The sequence below is a fragment of the Strix aluco genome, chromosome 4 (genome assembly GCF_031877795.1).
Source record: "Strix aluco isolate bStrAlu1 chromosome 4, bStrAlu1.hap1, whole genome shotgun sequence".
NCBI lineage: Eukaryota > Metazoa > Chordata > Aves > Strigiformes > Strigidae > Strix > Strix aluco.
This window is the reverse complement of record NC_133934.1, coordinates 396,868-417,287: the sequence shown is the minus strand read 5'-3', so window position 1 is coordinate 417,287 and position 20,420 is coordinate 396,868. Positions and strand designations below refer to the sequence as shown.

At 55.6% G+C, this 20,420-nt stretch overlaps 1 protein-coding gene across 1 annotated transcript; it reads left to right on the top strand.

Moving 5' to 3' along the window:
* Nucleotides 1–190: 190 nt before the first annotated feature.
* On the top strand, nucleotides 191–19,254 carry VPS16 (VPS16 core subunit of CORVET and HOPS complexes). The gene is made up of 24 exons (XM_074821680.1): nucleotides 191–373; nucleotides 766–854; nucleotides 975–1,072; nucleotides 2,127–2,255; nucleotides 9,147–9,291; nucleotides 9,360–9,475; nucleotides 10,690–10,812; nucleotides 11,546–11,601; nucleotides 11,785–11,874; nucleotides 12,271–12,365; nucleotides 12,719–12,795; nucleotides 12,951–13,082; nucleotides 13,172–13,299; nucleotides 14,924–14,959; nucleotides 15,102–15,210; nucleotides 15,288–15,422; nucleotides 15,534–15,642; nucleotides 15,773–15,870; nucleotides 15,956–16,060; nucleotides 16,465–16,542; nucleotides 16,888–17,057; nucleotides 18,078–18,174; nucleotides 18,377–18,480; nucleotides 18,736–19,254. The coding sequence occupies exons 1-24, from the start codon at nucleotides 321–323 to the stop codon at nucleotides 18,878–18,880; spliced, it is 2,517 nt and encodes an 838-aa protein (XP_074677781.1). The 5' UTR covers nucleotides 191–320; the 3' UTR covers nucleotides 18,881–19,254.
* The last annotated feature ends 1,166 nt before the right edge of the window (nucleotides 19,255–20,420 follow it).

Here is a 20,420-nt window from a genome sequence, read left to right as displayed (position 1 = left end):
ACACCTTGGAGGACAGGGGACACCCCTGGGGACAGGGGACACCTTGGGGGACAGGGGACACCCCCGGGGACAGGGGACACCCCAGGAGACAGGGGACACTTTGGGGGACAGGGGACTCTGGGGCCCAGGAGCTGGCTGGCGGCTGTGCCCTCACTGAAGATGGCGTCGGTGCCTTTTCTCCCCCTCCCCGTGCCCGTGCCCTCACTCAAGATGGCGGCGGCCGAGCCGGCGTCACGTCGCAGCGGGGCGGGGCGGGGCGGGCGGAAGCGCAGGCAGAGGCCGCGGCACCGGCAGCGGCCGGTTCGTCCCGTCCCGGCACCATGGACTGTTACACGGCCAACTGGAACCCGCTGGGCGAGGAGGCCTTCTACCGGTGAGCGGGGGCGGCCTGCGCCCGGGGCCGCCCAGAGCCAGCCCCTTCCCCGTCCCTGCGGCCGGCCGGGGCGTCCCGGCGCCGGCCGTGGGGCTGGTTGGAGGGTCCCGGGGCTGGCCGGGGGGGGTCCCAGGACTGGTCGTGGGGGTTTCAGGGCTGGCCTTGGGTCCCGGGGCTGGCTGGGGGGTCCCGGGGCTGGTGGGAGGGTCTCAGGGCTGGTCATGGGTCCCGGGGCTGGTCGGGGGGGTTTGGGGGCTGCTGCTGGGTCCTGGGGTTAGTTGGGGGATCTTGGGTCTGACTGGGGGGGTCCCAGGGCCAGCTGGGGGGGGTGGGCAGTGTCCTGCCCTCCCCCATCCCTTGGTCTGCTGCCCGTCCATCCATCCGTCCTGCAGGAGGTTCGAGCTGTACACCATGGAGTGGAGCCTGAAGGAGGACCTGCGGGACTGCCTGGTGGCGGCCGCCCCGTATGGGGGACCCATAGGTAGGGCTGGGCCCGGCCCCCACGCTGGGGCAGGAGCCCCCTGGGCACACGGGACCCCCTGGCAGCGAGGGCAGAGGGGCCGCGGCTCAGACGGTCTGTCCCATCCCATCCCGCCCACAGCTCTGCTGAAGAACAACGCCCGGAAGGAGAAATCCCCCAGCACCCGCCCGCTGCTGGAGATCTACTCGGCCTCGGGGCTTCTCCTGGCCAGCACCCCGGTGAGCTGGCCCGGGGTCGGGCCCCCCACACACACACTCTTTAAGCTGCTCCTTGGGGGTCTGCGATGTGCCAGGAGCTTGGGACAGTCCCAATGCCGCAGGCTGTAGCTCTCTGCCCCTCGCAGCGATAACCCGCGGGCAGGGGAACTGCGGAAGGGCTCGCCGGTGGCACCGAAGGCCGTACGGCTGCGTTACCGGCTGGGTCTGGCCGGTGAATCACCGGGTTGTGAGACCGGCAGTGCCCTCTGCCTGCGCCAGTCACTTGTGGCACCCTCGGGCAGCTCCTCTGGTCTCTCCGTGGGGAAGCTGGATGCTACCACGTGTCCTCAGCACCTTGACTGCCTGAAAGGAGGGTGCAGAGAGGGGGGATGAGTCTCTTGAGCCAAGGAACCAGCGGCAGGCCAAGAGGGAATGGCCTCAAGCTGCGCCAGGGCAGGGTCAGACTGGCTCTTAGGAAGGATTTCTTTGCAGAAGGGGTTGTTGGGCGTTGGAATGGGCTGCCCAGGGCAGGGGGGGAGTCCCCATCCCTGGAGGGGTTGAAGAGTCGGGTTGACCCAGCGCTGAGGGATCTGGTGGAGTTGGGAACGGTCAGGGTGAGGTTCATGGTTGGGCTGGAGGAGCTTCAAGGGCTCTTCCAATCTCGATGATTCTATGGTTCTGTAATTCTGGGATTCTGTGATTCAGCTCTTTGGGGCGATGGCTCCGTGCAGCCCCCTGAAAGCTTTGGAGAAGCTGCTCAGAAGTGGGGGGAGCGGGGGTAGCTGTAGGGAGAAGGAGGCTTCCCGGGACAGGGTGGGGATGGGAGCTGCAGTGTTGGTGCCGCAGCAGTGTCCTCCCGTCCTCACTGCCCGGGGCTGGTGGGAATGTGGAGGGCTGGGGAAAGCTGCTGCGACCGCAGGGCCCTGCAGAGCCAGGGCGGCCAGTGGCATGGGACCTCTGGATGCCCAGCTGTGGCCGTTGGCTTCGCGTACGTCTCCTGGAGGGACGTCTCTGGGGCTGGGCTGGCTGCGAGGTGAGCAGCCCCGTGGCATGCTGACGTGTCTCCTGTCCACAGTGGAAGAGCGGGCAGCTGGTACAGCTGGGCTGGACGGCCAGTGAGGACCTGCTGTGCATCCAGGAGGACGGCACCGTTCTCATCTACAACCTCTTCTGCGAGTTCAAGCGCCACTTCAGCATGGGCAACGTGAGTGGGGCAGGACAGGGAGCCTGGGAGGTGCCTGGGGTTGGGGTTGTGCCATGGTGTTTTGCTGATCAGGGATATCAATTAAACTCAGACACCAGAGTGAAAAGAGCAGGCATATTTTACTAGAAATAACTAAATAATGTAACAGAATAATACAGAAAACATACAGTAAGAAAAGACAGAATAGTGCACTTAAACAAATAGGAAAATACAGGGTAATGCATCAAATCATTACTGCCTGAGAGAGAGAATAGGGATTAAGAAAGATACATCACCACTTGCATACTTTACCATCATCCAGACCCGCAGGCGCTGGGCAGCCCCGGTTACAGCGAGGATTTGGAGAACCTTTCCCTGCAAGTGGGAAATCCTACGCGGTGCGTCCACCCGTAGGTGAGGCTTCCAAAGTCGCTGTGAGCGGGCCCAGCCTTATATACCTAAAAATCAGTAAGCCAGAATAGCTGACACCTTTGTTTTAAGCGGAAATATCTGGTTTTCATCTCAGTTAGGTTCCCCCCAGAGCCTGGCCAGGGCTTAAGGGAGAAGCTAAGGGAGTTTCCCTGCTTATCTAGTTAATTTATGAGCAAGGTCACAAGGCCAGACAACTGTTTCCGTGGTCTTGTTATCTTGCTCACACATAAAGAAATATAAGGATACATTCAGGATAGACATGTTTTATGCTGTTTAAACTACATCTTCTATGCATATTTCACTAATGACTACATACAGAGTTAGCAGTTTCAGTTCAGGGCCTGTTGCTCAGGCTTCAGTATTCCCACCTTTTACATCAGAACAGTTGGTTTGCTGTAACTTAGTATAATACCTAATAGCACAATGGTTATCAGTTATAAAATGTACAGGATTCATCTATAGGTCAACTCTGGCTTGGGCTTATTGTCCAAGCCTTAGCACTTCATTCGGTCCTTTGACCTATAGGTGAATCATGGCTCTCAAACCATCTCTATGGTTAGTGACATTAGTTTTCGTTCATCAGTTGATGATGTTTTGTCAGGCGTGTCCCGATCCAATATCAGGGAGGGTTCTTAAATGATCTTAGTAGTGATCTTAAGACACAAACGAGGTTAGATACCATGCAACCTTGTAAACTCTATTTCCTGTAACAAGCAATAATAGCGATAGGACAGAGGGAAGAAGAAAGAAAAAGTCAGAATACCTAAGCAAGCAAACAGAAGAGATGCAACAAAATCAGTTACCACCACGAATCCAGTGATGTCCTGTTGGTTCAGTCTCTCCTGAAATCTCAGCTCTGAGCCCTGAGAGAGGAGTACGCAGTCTTTTTATTGTCCAAGTCCCCACAGTTTCTCCAAAGAGTCCGCCCATTTCCACGGAGCTCATTGTCATACGTGCCGCCCCGTGTTCCTCCAGGTGCGCATGTCCAGGTGTTCACAGTGGTCGTGCTGGAGGAGGGGTGTCGGCCTGTGGCGTCTTCAGCTTCCGCACGCCTTCCTCACCCTGATTTCTTCTCCACCTGGCTCGTGCGCAAGCGCAGCTTGGCAGGCACTGCCAAGGATGTTGTTGTTCTGGCTTCAGGCAGATATGGTGGTTTCTTCGGGGACAATTCATCTCCTTCAGAGCGTACTCCTTCATGGCGACAGGATGTTGAGGCCAGGTAGTGGTAGTGGTGTGGCAGCAATGTCGAGGCAATACAGTCTCTCACACTGCCCCATGGCTTGACATTGCTGTCCTCGTGGTGGTGCGAAGGATAGAGATATAAAGAGAAAGAGAAAGAAAGGACAGAAATAGCGTGCAACATGACAACTAACGATATTTCTGACTAATATATAACTAATAACATCTTTAACAGATATATAAATTTTCCATTAATAAACATGTAACTAACAATATCTTTAACAAATACAAATATCTTCAGTTAACAAGCATATAGCTAACAACATCTCTAACAAACATGTCATGCTCAAAATTAACTAACTCTACAAAACCAAAACATTTTACAAACCGATTTTAAGGTTGCAAGGAATCAGTAGAAGAACACAATGGCAGTTTACATGATTGACATTCACAGGGACAAAAAAGATGTATTATAAAAACAAATAAGAAAATTATTATCAAGGCTCAGGCTATAAAGTGAATTGAAATTATTACTAACATATTATCCATTATTTCTCCGTGATTCTGGTAATATATCACTGAGTGTTTGTGGCTGTGGTAGTCCACGCAGTCTGTTGCCCTGGTCTGCCGAAGTTGGGGTCAGCATACACAGCAGGAAAATCTCTTTCCACGCCCCTTTATCCTAAAGCGTATGTGTCATCTGGGCCTAGAAACTTCTATCCCAGATTTAAACAAAGGTAAATGAGCAATAACACTACAAATAACAAATAAAACAATATTAACACTGACAATGGTTAACAACATCCTAACCAAACATATAATAAAGGTAACAGTGACAATAACAATGTCAATTAACAATATTTTAACCAAACATATTTAACTAAAATGTGTCCCACGCTGGGCCTAATGGATGTACTCCCGGTCCTTGGGGATTGGGGGAAGAAGGTGGTTGTCTGCATGAACAAGTACAATTACAGGATGTTTTACATGGACACTTATAAGACTAACACATACATATCACAAGGGAAAATATTCTGGTTGTTGTTGTCAATTGTGGAGCTGAAGATGGTCTGGCTCGCTGGAGCTGGGGTCTGCCTTTGCAGCAGGAAAATGGATTTCCATGCCCCCAGCCCAGAGTGCATGTGTGGTTTAGGTCTTGGTATTTCCATCTTGCCTTCATGGGCCCAGTAATGACCTTTTAAAGCCCAGGCCCCATTAGCAAAGGGACCTTCCCCTGATTTGGTGTCTGTTGTTTGCTCATAATACTGGTAACTGACTTAAATCCACAAATTCGTTTTCCTCCCATTCTTGGTTAACACTTAGGAAGCCGGTGCTTCCCCCAGAACCAACGGAGAGGGGAACAGTCACCCAAAGCCATTTTTGCAATGATAGACAATACATCTTAGAAATATTAATAAGACAATGAACATCAATACTATACAAAAATTTAAATTCACATAAGGATCCCCTGTCGTGACTCAGGATATCTTTCTCCGGGGGGTTTACCTGCAAGAAAAAGGAAAGAAAAGCTTCTCGGTTCATTTTGAGAACCGGAAGTGGGTTATAATTAGAAAGATGGGATAATCCACATTGTATTAATTTCGTGCTCCTTTCCATGAGCATCTTTGCTTTCCAGGTATACTTGTTTATTTGGGTATCCAATACCAATAGTACTGCTCCCACCATGGGGAGTTTGACTAAGACAGGTTGTCCTGTAAAATAGGATGGATTTCTGGGGTGGTCAGGGCCATGTGGGGCTGGCTTGATGCCCACAATGCCACTGAATTCCCAGAAACTTCACTGTCTCAGACGGTCCTTGGATTTTTGCAGAGTTAATTTCCCAACCCTTCTGTTTCATATGATCTACCACTAATTCAAGAACTTGTTGTATTTCCTCCTCATCATTTCCTTAAATCAAAATACCATCTATATAGTGGCTTAATTGTGTGTGAGGAGGCAGCTGTATTTCATCTAAGTGTTCAGCTACAATTCTGTAACAGATAGTGGGGCTGTGCAACCATCCTTGGGAAAGCAAATGCTTTTCTGCAATTGGGATAGTAAAAAAAGCACTAGTTAAATCTATTACAGCGTACCAAGTTCCTGGATGTTTCTGAACTTCTTCTATTAAAGTGACAGTGTCTGGCACAGCTGCTGCAAGCAGTGCAGTATGTTTGTTTACTTCTCTAAAATCCACTGTCATTCTCTAGGATCCATCACTTTTCTTGACAGGCCACACCGGACTGTCACCTCAAAACTTCTACATCTAATAAATTTCTAATTGTCTGTGATATCTCTTCATGTCCTCCCAGAATTCTATATTGCCTCATTGTAACTAACTTAGTTGCAGCCAGGATCTGCTCAGGAGGCATTTTTTTTTTTTTTTTTACTTTGCTGACTGTAACAGGTCTGGTACTAATACAGGGTTTAACTCCAAATTGATACTGACTATCAGAAAGATTTAAAGTTAGTCTTCTTAGAATGCCTATATTGATTTTATATTCAGGAATGGGGACAATCATGACTGAATATAATAATTTTGGGAGGTTTCCTGTTTTCATTTCCATTTGTGTTTGTACAGTTTTAATTTATTTTTCTCCCAAACCTGTAATAATTACAGGTTGTCTTTTAGATTTCCTGGGATTCCCATATATTAAGGAGGCCTCTGCTCCAGCCTCAATTAGGGTATTTACAGTTTGTGGGAACTGGTTGTTCTAGATAAAAAACAAACAAACAACAACAAAAGAAAAAAAAAAAAAAACCCAAAACTTTAAGTTCTACATGGGGCCATCGGTCCTTCTGCACTCACTGCCCTGGAACTTGGCCATTAATTCATATGTGCTGATTATAATATTGATTCCCCTCCCTTGCCTCCTGCAAAGGGTACAAGTCAGAAAATGCTGCCCCATCCTCTTTCACCCCCGGAACCGGTGATCCACTCACGGGGGGCCCTCCGTGGGCAGATGGAGGGTCCTGTTGAGGTTCGAGAAGGGGTGCCATAGGCTGAGTTGTCCCTGGATCCTTAGTTTTAGCACTCTGCACTCTCTTGCTAGGTTTATTCAGCCCTCTCTGCGTATATATTCGCCACGGCTCGTTAGTTGGAATACCATAAATTTTTTCATGAGACATGCTGTCTTTTAACAAAGCCGTAAACATTTCCGTACGAGAAATCCTGTTTTCACTGCCTTTAGGGCTGTCTCGAGTATCTCGATTCCCTGCACTCCCTCGGGGGCTCCACTCTTCAAGGTCACGTAACTGTTGCACTTTTTCTATTACTTCATCGAGGGGATCCCCCATTTCATTAATGCAAAGGGGCATAATTACATTTTTATATGCCAGTGGAATGGTTTTAATCACTCTGTTTCTCATAGTGACCGGCAAAGGATGCCACATCATAAAGTCAGCGTCTCCTACAAAAATAGCTGCTTTCATCCCTTCCTCTTTCATTCGCTGTATACAATCTCGCAAAGTATACCACTGACGGTCAGATGCCAGCCAGTCATTCTCTGTAGGATATTTGGTATTACATCCCAGAGCAGCCAGTGCTAACAAATTAATATCCTGAGTGTTGTTTTGAAATGCATCCTGCACAAAAGCATTTGAACTTAAAATCAAAAACTTTTTAGAATCTCCTGCGTCTAGGGTTATCCCTGCCACTCCCTGATCCTGCAAATGCACCATCCAAGAGAGCAAGGATTCCCCCGGTCTCTGCTTAAATCTTTCAATTATATCATTTACTTGATACTGTGTATAATCCTCTATCATATCCTTCCTCACAGCTTGCCCAATATTAGGATCTCTACCAGGATCCCACTGCACACTCGCTTCTGCAATCACTGCATGAACTTTCTTACACTTTCTCCTTTTCCTATACTTATATTGTGCTACTCGCACCGCAGCTTTCTCTGCCACTGTCTGATAAGTATCCAGCTTATCAGCAAACAACTTATTCTGGCATTGCAACATCACTATTTGACTCTTCAAATCACATATCTGTCGCTCCATCTGGGAGCGCTCTAACAACAGCCTCTCTTCACTCTGGTGTTGTTTTCTACATGCAGTTAACAAAATCCACCCTCGTTTACTTGAATTTGTAGTTTCTTTTCCTTTTTCAATAGGTACCTTTTCATACAATTTAAAACATCCAATGGTTACTTTAAATAATGGCATTTTTGTCGGATCCCACTTCTGACACCAATTTATGTTTTGCTGATCAGGGATATCAATTAAACTCAGACACCAGAGTGAAAAGAGCAGGCATATTTTACTAGAAATAACTAAATAATGTAACAGAATAATACAGAAAACATACAGTAAGAAAAGACAGAATAGTGCACTTAAACAAATAGGAAAATACAGGGTAATGCATCAAATCATTACTGCCTGAGAGAGAGAATAGGGATTAAGAAAGATACATCACCACTTGCATACTTTACCATCATCCAGATCCGCAGTCGCTGGGGAGCCCCGGTTACAGCGAGGATTTGGAGAACCTTTCCCTGCAAGTGGGAAATCCTACGCGGTGCGTCCACCCGTAGGTGAGGCTTCCAAAGTCGCTGTGAGCGGGCCCAGCCTTATATACCTAAAAATCAGTAAGCCAGAATAGCTGACACCTTTGTTTTAAGCGGAAATATCTGGTTTTCATCTCAGTTAGGTTCCCCCCAGAGCCTGGCCAGGGCTTAAGGGAGAAGCTAAGGGAGTTTCCCTGCTTATCTAGTTAATTTATGAGCAAGGTCACAAGGCCAGACAACTGTTTCCGTGGTCTTGTTATCTTGCTCACACATAAAGAAATATAAGGATACATTCAGGATAGACATGTTTTATGCTGTTTAAACTACATCTTCTATGCATATTTCACTAATGACTACATACAGAGTTAGCAGTTTCAGTTCAGGGCCTGTTGCTCAGGCTTCAGTATTCCCACCTTTTACATCAGAACAGTTGGTTTGCTGTAACTTAGTATAATACCTAATAGCACAATGGTTATCAGTTATAAAATGTACAGGATTCATCTATAGGTCAACTCTGGCTTGGGCTTATTGTCCAAGCCTTAGCACTTCACATGGGGAACTCCCTGTGGGGCACAGTGGGGCACCCAGGGCTCTCCCAGCCTCCCTGCAGGGCTGCCAGCCTTTGGCAATGAGCTGGCAACCGTCCCCATGGCCCCTGGGGCCGGAACAGACCCCTCTTCGCCGCGGAGCGAGGTCTGTCTGATCTGGGACACCTCCTTCTCCTGCTCCCCGGGGAGGTTTTTGTCCCCAGAGTGTGGTGCCGAGCCCGGGCCCAGCTCTCTCTCCGATGCAGGAGGTGCTGCAGAACCACGTACTGGAGGCCAAGGTTTTCCACACAGAGTACGGCACCGGCGTGGCCATCCTCACCGGGGCACACCGCTTCTCCCTGACCACCAACATAGACGACCTGAAGCTGCGCAGGATGCCTGAGGTTCCCGGTGCGTCCCCTCGCCGCTGCTCCCCCGGCTCTGGCTGGGCGCGGGGGCCTGACGCTGCTCCCCGGCAGGTTTGCAGAAGCCGCCCTCGTGCTGGGCCGTGCTGTCCCAGGACAGAGTCACCATCGTCCTGCTGGCGGTCGGGCAGGAGCTCTACCTCCTGGACAACGCCTCCTGCTCTGTGGTGGTGAGTGAGCTGTGACAGCTGGCCCTGGAGGGGGGAGCAGGGCGATTTGCAGCCCCCCCTCCCTCGCTGGCAGGTCCTTCCCCTGTCCCCACGCTGTCCCACGGGCGGCCACGTACCGCAGGGCCACTCCTGTTTAACATCTTATTGATGATCTGGACAAGGGGATCCAGTGCCCCTTCAGTCAGTTTGCAAAGGACACCCAGTTGGGTGGGAGTGTTGATCTGCTCGAGGGTAGGGAGGTTCCACAGACAGATCTGGGCAGGCTGGAGCGATGGGCTGAGGGCAACTGGGGGAGTTTCACTAAGGCCAAATGCCAGGTGCTGCCCTTGGGCCACAACAACCCCCAGCAGCGCTACAGGCTTGGGGAGGAGTGGCTGGAGAGCTGCCAGTCAGAGAGGGACCTGGGGGGGATTGATAATGAGCCAGCAGTGTGCCCAGGGGGCCAAGAAGGCCAATGGCATCCTGGCTTGTATCAGCACTAGCGTGGCCAGCAGGGACAGGGGAGGGATCTTACCCTTGTGCTCGGCACTGGTGAGGCCGCCCCTTGATCCCTGGGTTCAGTTTTGGGCCCCTCACTCCAAAAAGGCCATTGAATGACTCGAGCGTGTCCAGAGAAGGGCAACGGAGCTGGTGCAGGGTCTGGAGCACAGGTGTGATGGGGAGCGGCTGAGGGAACTGGGGGGGTTTAGTGTGGAGAAGAGGAGGCTGAGGGGAGACCTCCTGGCCCTCTGCAACTGCCTGAAAGGAGGGTGCAGAGAGGGGGGAGGAGTCTCTTGAGCCAAGGAACCAGCGGCAGGCCAAGAGGGAATGGCCTCAAGCTGCGCCAGGGCAGGGTCAGACTGGCTCTTAGGAAGGATTTCTTTGCAGAAGGGGCTGTTGGGCGTTGGAATGGGCTGCCCAGGGCAGGGGGGGAGTCCCCATCCCTGGAGGGGTTGAAGAGTCGGGTTGACCCAGCGCTGAGGGATCTGGTGGAGTTGGGAACGGTCAGTGTGAGGTTCATGGTTGGGCTGGAGGAGCTTCAAGGGCTTTTCCAACCTCCATGATTCTGGGATTCTGTGACATCTGGCCCCATCCTGGGTGAGGCTGGAGCAGACACCGGGTGGGAAGGGACACCCCTGCTCCAACCAGTCCTCAGCCCCTTACGCAGCGTCAGGGCTGGCGCGTGGCACGTCCCGTGTCCCCCTGGTGTGACCCTCACCCTTTCCCTGTCCCAGACCCCCCCCGGCATGAGCCCCTCTGCCGGCGCCTACCTGTGCATGGCCGTGTCCTTCAACTACCGCTGCCTGGCTCTCTTCACCGACACTGGCTACATCTGGATGGGCCTGGCCACGCTGAAGGTGAGGCCCTCCCTCCCCCCCGCCGCAGGGCTTTGGGGTGTCAGCCCCCTCCTCCCTGTGCCCACACGGGTTCCCTACGCACTCGGGGCTGCAGGTCAGCCTCGGGGGAGTCTGTGCCCCTCCCTCGGCACATCCACCCTCTTATTCTTCACCTGATTTCATACCTCGCTCCCCACCTTTTCTATTTCTGGGGACACCTTTTTGCTGGCCTTGCCCCTCCCTTTCTCTGTCCAAACTCCCCCCAGACAAACAGCTCACCAGTAATTACTTTCTCCCTACCGGTCACAGTTACGTCCGTACCCAGATTTCCCACTCCTAATACTGTTTCCTAGGCAGTCTCAGCCTCACCACCGCCTCTGGCGCGGTCACTTCAGCGCAGGGGCCTCCCTTGCGAGTCACGATTCCACCCTGCAGATTCCCCCACATTGTGAGGCTTGTGCTGGTGAAGGGCCGGTTGCCCTCCATGCCCCCCGAGACCAATCCTCCTTTCACCTTCGTTCCCTTGGTCTCAGCCGAGCACAACCAGCTTCTTGCTCCATGTGCGGGCATTCTGGCAATGGGGGTGTTTCTCACACCCGGTTTCAGTGCTCACACAGCATCCTCACCCTTCGGACCCAGCCCTGGCTGCTTCCAGAGCCGGCGACGGGCCAGGACCCGCTCGGCGCTGGGTTGGGCCGCTTGTCCCCTCCATGCCCTGCTGCCATCCCCCTGACCCAGCTCTCTCCTGCCGCAGGACAAGTTCTGCGAGTTCACCAGCAGCATCCGATCTCCGCCCAAGCAGATGGTTTGGTGAGTGGCCCCCCTGGCCGTACCCACCCGTGCCCCTGTGCTACCCTGAGCCTTCGCCGGGGCCCGCTCAGCTCTGCGGCCACCCCGCTGCCTCCCTGGGATGAGCAGGACCCCCGTCGCGTCCCCGCTCCAGGGCGGGGGGGGCTGCGGCGGGGCTGGGGGTAAGCTGGGGGTCCCTGGCAGGTGCCTGCGTCCCCGGAGCCGGCAGCGTGCTGTGGTGGTGGCCTGGGACCGGCAGCTGATGGTGGCGGGGAACTCCACGGAGTGCATCCAGTATCCTTCGGGGCAGACGGACCCATGTCGTTTCCAAGGGCTGGCCCAGACTGTGGGCACCCACTGTCCCTCCTCGGGCCACCGCCATCCCTGTCACCCACAGTGGTATCCCCGGATTCCCCGCTCGGTCAGCGGCCCCCTGGGACGGTCAGAGGGGGTTGACCTTGTTCTCTGCAGTTCTGCCACCATCTCCCTTCCCCGGCCCCAGCCAGCCCAGTCTGGGATCGAGGGGTGGGGGGGATTCCTGCCCCTCCCAAGTGCTGACCCCGCACCCCGCTGCCTCTCCCTGGAAATGGGGGGGGGCGGGGGCTCTCCCTGGTATCACTGGGGCTGCCCTTGGCCCTGGGCTGTGCCCCGAGCCACTTGTTCCCCACCAGCCCTTAGCGGGGAGCGCAGATTTGTCCTGGATGAGGATTCCTACCTGGTGCCGGAGCTGGACGGGGTCCGGATCTTGTCTCGCACCTCCCACGAGTTCCTGCATGAGATCCCAGGTGGGATGAGGCTGAGCGGGACCCGCTGCTGGAGCTACTGGGCTTGGGGCTGAGGCCTGGCACAGCTCAACACGCCTGTTGCTCACCTCTCGCACTGCTGCCACCCTCCCGCTTCCCGAGCAGAGCTGCCATGGCTCGGGGCAGGGAATAACCCCTTGTGACACGCGTGTGTCCCCCCCACACCAAAGGACGGGGCCGGCACCGGCTCTGCCAGGACCCAGAGCCGCAGGTGGGGCGGGGCGGGAGCAGATTGCAGTGGGTGCAGGTGAGGTGCCCGGGCTGGGACAGCCTCTCACCTGTTTTTTTGTTTTTTTGTTTTTTTTTCCCCTTTTTCCCCCTCTCCATCTCCACAGAAGCCAGCCAGGAGATCTTCAAGATCGCCTCCATGGCCCCGGGGGCTCTGCTGCTGGAGGCGCAGAAGGAGTACGAGGTATGACCCCGCTGCCCCACGCCCCCGTGTCCTGCCCATCCCTGAGGACGCTGGGCTGACTCCAACGCCAGCCGCTGCCGGCGTTACCCCACGGTGGGGAACGGGGAGATCCCGGGGGTGCTGGGGCTCCCCCCACAGGCTGCGTTCCCCTGCAGAAGGAGAGCCAGAAGGCAGACGAGTACCTGCGAGAGATCAAGGACCAGAAGCTGCTCCCGGAGGCGGTGAGCCAGTGCATCGAGGCAGCTGGCTACGAGCACGAGCCTGACACCCAGAAGTCGCTGCTGAGGGTGAGCGAGGTGGAGGAAGGCTGTGGCCGAGGCTGAAGGCAGCTCCCTCCCAGCACAGCCCCCCCAGCGCCACGCACCTCTCCCCGCAGGCAGCCTCCTTCGGGAAGTGCTTCATCGACAAGTTCCCTCCGGAGAGCTTCGTGCGCATGTGCCAGGACCTGCGGGTGCTCAATGCCATCCGGGACTACCAGATCGGCATCCCCCTCACCTTCACCCAGTATCCTCCATGCAAGGACCCTGGGGCGGGCGCAGGATCAGGCCCAGGTGGGATCGGTGCTGTCCGGGGCTCTGGCTGCCTCGTAGGTGGAGAGATGTCCCGATCCAATGTTGGGGGAGGTTTTGATACGATCCCAAGAGTGAGATTAAGACAAAAACGAGGTCAAATGCCCTACACACAAACCAGTTTTTATTATTAAAAGCAAAGAGGGGTAGCGATAGGACAGAATGGAAGGGAAAGACAGAAATCAAGGAAATGTGTGGGGTAGAGTCGCCAGAACAGTCACTGCTGTGGATCCAGCAGAGTGCCGTTGGTCCTCAGTCTTCAGCTCTTCGGTGGTGGGGGCACACGCAGCAAAGTTTTCTGTTGCCTTTTTAAGTTCATTGTATCAGCTGATGAGCACACCTGCCCATCTTTAGGGTTTTTTTTTTTTCTCTCTGGTCGCACAGGTTTTTGCTGCATCCGGCTTCTGGGGCAGAACTGCTGCCTCTTACCTTACCTTACCTTACCTTATCTTATCTTACCCCTGTGCTCGGCACTGGTGAGGCCACCCCTCGATCCCTGGGTTCAGTTTTGGGCCCCTCACTCCAAAAAGGCCCTTGAATGACTCGAGCGTGTCCAGAGAAGGGCAACGGAGCTGGTGCAGGGTCTGGAGCACAGGTGTGATGGGGAGCGGCTGAGGGAACTGGGGGGGTTTAGTGTGGAGAAGAGGAGGCTGAGGGGAGACCTCATGGCCCTCTGCAACTGCCTGAAAGGAGGGTGCAGAGAGGGGGGAGGAGTCTCTTGAGCCAAGGAACCAGCGGCAGGCCAAGAGGGAATGGCCTCAAGCTGCGCCAGGGCAGGGTCAGACTGGCTCTTAGGAAGGATTTCTTTGCAGAAGGGGTTGTTGGGCGTTGGAATGGGCTGCCCAGGGCAGGGGGGGAGTCCCCATCCCTGGAGGGGTTGAAGAGTCGGGCTGACCCAGCGCTGAGGGATCTGGTGGAGTTGGGAACGGTCAGGGTGAGGTTCATGGTTGGGCTGGAGGAGCTTCAAGGGCTTTTCCAACCTCCATGATTCTGGGATTATCCATTCATAAGCAATGATGCGTGGGGTCTGGTGTACACGATAAGAGTCACAAACGGCTACAGGGTGGAGCCACTGATAAACAGTTGGTTTTGCTCAGTCCACATCTCCCCATTTGAAGTTTTTCTAAGGAGTTTGTCAATGCAACTGCAAGGGGGTGGGGGGTGCAGCCTTCCATACACTCCTGCTCCCTTGAGGGACGTTCCTTAGACTAATCCAAAGGCTGCAGCTTGTCCTGGGAGGTTTGCACAGACACCAGCAAGCTCTGAGAGAGTCACTGGACATTTCAGTCTCACAAGAGAGCGGCAGAGCTGCTTAACTTGGCCCCGTGGCGCTCGGGCACCGGCTGCACCCCAGGCCCCGTAGCAGGGCTCTGCAGCTGAGACCTCTGCGCTCACCACGCCCCACAGAGCTGACCTGTGGTGCCTGCAGAGCCGAGCTGGCCCTGCGGCCATGTGTGGCAGACAGGGAAGCTGCCAGGAGGGAGGCAGGTGCCCAGCACATGCTGCCAGCACTCCAGGGGGTTTTTGAGGTTCCAGATGTCCCTTGACTGTCCCCACAGATACAAGCGACTCACCATCGAGGTCCTGCTGGACAGGTGAGGGTCCCCCCGAGCTGGGCACAACAGCCTGAGCCAAGCCAGTCCCCGTCCCCACAGTCCCCTGAGCAGCCTCTGAGCGCTCGGGGGGGCCCCTGGTGAGCTGCTCAACTCCTCTGACCCCCTCCACGTGCCCCCCCAGGCTGGTCCTGCGGCGGCTCTACCCCCTGGCCATCAGGATCTGCGAGTACCTGCGTCTCTCGGAGATCCAGGGCGTCAGCCGCATCCTGGCCCACTGGGCCTGCTACAAGGTAAGGGGGGGGGCAGCTTGGGGGGGGCTCTGCCCGTGCGTGGCCGTGTCCAGACCTCTCCCCTGACGCCCTTCCAGGTGCAGCAGAAGGACAAGTCGGATGAGGAGGTGGCCCACGCCATCAACCAGAAGCTGGGCGACACGCCGGGCATCTCCTACTCCGAGATTGCTGCCCGGGCTTACGACTGCGGCAGGACGGAGCTGGCCATCAAGGTCTCTTGGCTGGCCCCGCGGTGTGGCCAGCTGGGATGGCTCGGGGGGGGGGGGGGGGGGGGGCGGTCATGTGTGGTGGCTGTGCACCGACAGCCCCTCTGCCGCCTGCAGCTGCTGGAGTACGAGCCGCGCTCGGGGGAGCAGGTCCCGCTGCTGCTGAAGATGAAGCGGAGCAAGCTGGCCCTCGGCAAAGCCATCGAGAGCGGCGACACCGACCTGGGTGAGGCTCAGCGCTGGGGGAGCCCCCTTTGTGTCTTTGGGCCTTCTGGGGTGAGGGTGGCAGGAGCTGCTTGAGCCCTGCGGGGCAGAGCTCACCCCTGTCCCCCCCCCACCCGCCCTCTTTTGCCAAGTTTACACCGTCGTGCTCCACCTGAAGAACGAGCTGAATCGTGGCACCTTCTTCATGACACTGCAGAACCAGCCGGTGGCCCTGAGCCTGTACCGCCAGGTATGGACCGTCCCCGCGGGCTGGGGCCCCGGCGTGGTGGGTGCTGCTCCCCGCATACCCTCACCCTGGTCACGTCACTCCCCAGTTCTGCAAACACCAGGAGCGGGAGACGCTGAAGGACCTCTATAACCAGGACGACAATCACCAGGAGCTCGGCAACTTCCACGTTCACTCCAGCTACTCGGAGAAGGTCTGTGCCCGGCAGTGGGAGGAGGAGGAGTGGGGAGGAAGGGCTGGCAGCCTCCAGGCTGGCTTCTCCTCACCTGGGGAGCTGGGGAAGGGCCAGTGGGGAGTTTTGTGCCCCATGGTGGGCTCCCCAACTCGTACCCTGGGGCCATCGTCCCCTCAGGACTTTGTCCCAGCAGCCCCCCAGCCCCGGGTCAGGATCCCACCCAGGGCTGGGCCCTGCCGAGCCCTCTGACACTCTCTGGGGATGGGACAAACCATCACAGAGTCGGAGCTTCGCCTTGGCTGTGTCTCGGCACCAGACCCCCCCTCCTGCCCCAGCTGGGGGGCTCTGAGGGGGCTGCCCCGTCCCTGCAGCCTGGCAGCGGTGCTGGCGGGGGGTGAAGTGGCCGCGCTCTCTGTCCTCAGCGCATCGAAGGGCGAGTAGGAGCTCTGCAGAACGCCCTGGACGAGTACTACAAAGCCAAGAACGAGTTTGCTGCCAAGGTGAGCGCAGCCAGGGCTGGGGAGGTGCCGTGGGGCTTCGGCCGGGCCCCGTCCCCTTGAGGTGGGGTCACGGTCCACTCAGTGGAATCGGGATGGTTTGTTCACTACAATCCCAAAAGTGCAAAAGTAAGGTGACTGACACCAAAGGGGATTGTATAAATCAAACAGGGAAATTTTATTGTGCTGCCCGTGAAGCGACATATGATAGAGATGGGTGAGAGAGAGGGGAAAAGTGAAGTTTAGAGAGAGGAGAAAGCAAGGACTCTTACACCGCAGGTCCCCCCGTCCTGCTCCACGGGCTGAGCTGGGACAGGGGAAGCTTTAGGCTGGCGCTTTGCTCCCCAGGCCACAGAGGATCAGATCAAGCTCCTGCGGCTCCAGAGGCACCTCCAGGAGGACTTTGACAAGCCCTACCTCGACCTCTCACTGCACGACACCGTCTCCAACCTCATCTTGGATGGCCACCACAAGCGAGCCGAGCAGCTCTACCGGGAGTTCAAGATCCCCGACAAGAGGTGGGTCCTGGGGTGGGGGGGCTCCTCCGGGCAGTCCTGGGGGTCACCCCAGGCAGCAGTGTTTTGCTGATTAAGGATGCTAATTAAACTCAGACACCAGAGTGAAAAGAGTAGGTGTGTTTTACTGGGAATAACTAAATAATGTAACAGAGTAATGCAGAAAACATACAGTAAGAAAACACAGAATAGTGCACTCAAACAAACAGGAAAATACAGGGTAATGCATCAAATCATTACTACCCGAGAGAGAGGGAATAGCGATTAAGAAAGACCCATCACCACTTGCACCCGTTCCCATCATCCAGACCCGCAGGCGCTGGGCAGCCCCGGTTACAGCGAGGATTTGGAGAGCCTTTCCCGGCAAGTGGGAAGTCCTACGCGGTGCGTCCACCCGTAGGTGAGGCTTCCAAAGTCGCTGTGAGCGGGTCCAGCCTTATATACCCAAAAATCAGCAAGCCAGAATAGCTGGCACCTTTGATTTGAGCGGAAATATCTGGTTTCAATCTCACATTAGATTCCCCCAGAGCCTGGCCAGGGCGCAAGGAGGAAGCCAAGGGAGTTTCCCTGCTTATCTAATTTATTGATGTTCTTTTCAGAACAAGGCCGCACAGCTGGTCTCAAGGCCGGACAGCTGGCTCCATGGCCTTGTTACACAAAGAAGGATAAAAATATATTCAGGATAAACATGTTTTCATGACATTCATCATCAGTAATGAGTATATGATATCTAAGCTACATCTTTCATTAACGAGCATACATATTTTGCTAATGATCACATCCTAAGTCAGCAGCTTCGGCTCGGTGCCTGTTCAGGCCTCAATACTTCCACACTTCAGCACTTTTTACATCAGCACAGGTGGTTCGTTATAACCCAGCACAATATCTACTAGCATAGTGGTTATCAGTTATAAAATATACAGGATTCATCTCTAGGTCAACTCTTAGAGCTTCAAGGAGCTGTGCTGTGGGGCTGGGCTTGGGGGGCTGCAGGGCACTGCCAGCTTCGCCTGTGTCCCCCAGGTACTGGTGGCTGAAGATCAGCGCCCTGGCCAACCGCGGGGACTGGGAGGAGCTGGAGAAGTTCTCCAAGAGCAAAAAGTCACCCATCGGGTACCTGGTAAGAGCTTTCCTGGCTGGAGGAGGGGGCCAGCCCTGCCCCAGGGTGGGGCTGTGGGGCTGGGCCAGGCCCTGGGCACTGCCTGGAGCAGCCTGGACAGGTTGATGTGGGGCAAAAGCTGAAGCTGGGAGCCAGGAGCCAGCACCCCCCTGCCCTCCCCTCCCCTCTCCTCCCCTCCCCTCTCCTCCCCTCTCCTCTCCAGCCCTTCGTGGAGATCTCAGTGAAGCACCATAATCGCTACGAGGCCAAGAAGTACGCGCCCCGCGTCACCCCCGAGCAGCGCGTCAAAGCCTTCGTCCTCGTGGGGTGCGTTGGCGTGGCCCTGGCGTGGGGGGTGGCGGGGGGGCAGAGTTGGAACCTGCAGGAACTTGGGGGCCTCATGGGGAACCGCGGGTGGGTGAGACCCCCAGGAGCACGTTGGCGGTGTCTGGGGGGGCGGGGGGCACCCTGAGCCTTGTCCACTGCAGCCTGGTTCCTCCAGGATGAGGGGGAGCAGGGACTGGGGCTGCTGTTCCCCCTCCTGTCCCCATGCCACCCCCAGCTCCCCCCGCTCTGCCGCAGGGACCTGGACCAGGCAGCCGACGCTGCCATCGAGCACAAGAACGAGACGGAGATGAACTTCGTCCTGTCCAAGTGCACGGCCAGCACCGATGCCGCCGTGGCTGAGAAGCTGAACCGGGCCCGAGCCCAGCTCCTGAAGAAGTGAGCCCCAGCCCTTGGGGGGGGCCTGTTCCCCCCCGCTTGCCCACCATGCACTCCTGGGGCTCTCTACCCCCTCATCGTGCCACTGGGGCCACTGTCCCCCCCCACCTCCCCCTTGGTGGGGGGTGTCTGCCTGGGGACGAGGGCAGGGTGGCAGAAGGGTGTCAGTGTCCTGTGTCGGGGCTGGGGACACCCTGGCAGTGTCCCCCTCGCAGCTGCTACGAGGCCAAGGTCTTCCTCGCTGGCTGTGAGATACAGCAGTGGGACCCCCCCCCCGCCCAGTGCCTGTGGGGCCCCCAGCTCACAGGGGACAGAGGGCCCCCCCACCTCGCACCCTCTGCCCCTTTCCCTTTGTGTTCAATAAAGTGAAAAGCTCCCTGTCCTGTCTCTGTGCTCAGCCCCCCCAGCCTGCTCAGCACCCCTGGAGAGGGGTCGGGGGGGCTTCTAGGGGACACTGAACCTAGGGCAGAGTTGGGGGGGTGGGGGTTGTAGGGCATTCATGGGGGGCACTGGGGTCCGGGGAGGGGTGGCGGGGGCCTGGATCAGGCCCTGGGGAGGGCTGGGGCTGGGGGGGTGCCGGGATCGGGGCGATGCGTTGAATCGTGATAAACTCCCTCAAGTTTGTTGAAGGGGGAGCATCGCCAAGAGCAGGTGCTGCTGCACTGTGTGATGACAAAATGTTGACACAGTTTTATTTCCACTTCTACCTCCTACTGACCTGAGATTGTGTCTGGTCACAGCTCACACGCTCCCTGCGCTCTGCAGGTGCTGTTCCACCCCACTGCTTCCCACGCTCACAACACGGCCTTCCCTAAGGTTGCCTCCTTTCTCCGCAATCATTCTTCTAAACCCAAAGCTCAGTTTGCGTTTTTGCTAACCACCAGTTCTTAATTCCCACGTCTCCCTTCTTTGTTTTGTGGCGTTGTTTCCATGGCGATCATTGCAATCGGTCGCCGTTCAGCCTTCTGCACCCTGGACAGGAGGCTCCACGTGCGCCGCAGGATGGCAAATCCTGTAAAACAAATCAAACATCCCAGGCCTGCTGCAACCCACGTCTGTAGGTTCAGGCCTAGGGTTGAGCCAGGATAAACTTTCGCCTAACTCTTGTGATGTTACCGTACGTTAGCGTCTGAATCTCAACCAATTCATGCTGTAATGAATGAAGTTGTTGCAGATTGCTAGAAAAGGCTCCTTGTAGATGCATCTTAACCCTCTCCCCTGTTGTGCCATCACCATGTCGTTATATTTTAGCGGGGTAACGCAGAGATTGCCCCCGTGTTCCCAATCACGGTGCAACGACAAACACGTGGACAGTGCGTTCTGCTCATCCCCAATCCAAGTCAAAGCAGCCTCCAGCGCCTCTCATGGAGTGAGTCCTCATTGGTTTGTGTGATCCATCCTTCGGTGACGTTATTCATAGCCTGTGCCGCCGTACGGGCCGTTTGAACGGGGTGTACAAGGGCCGTAGAGGCTGTGGCCGCAAGTCAAATTCTGTTGTTTTGCTGTAACTTGTCTCAACAGCCTAACTGAGACAGTCCAGAGTC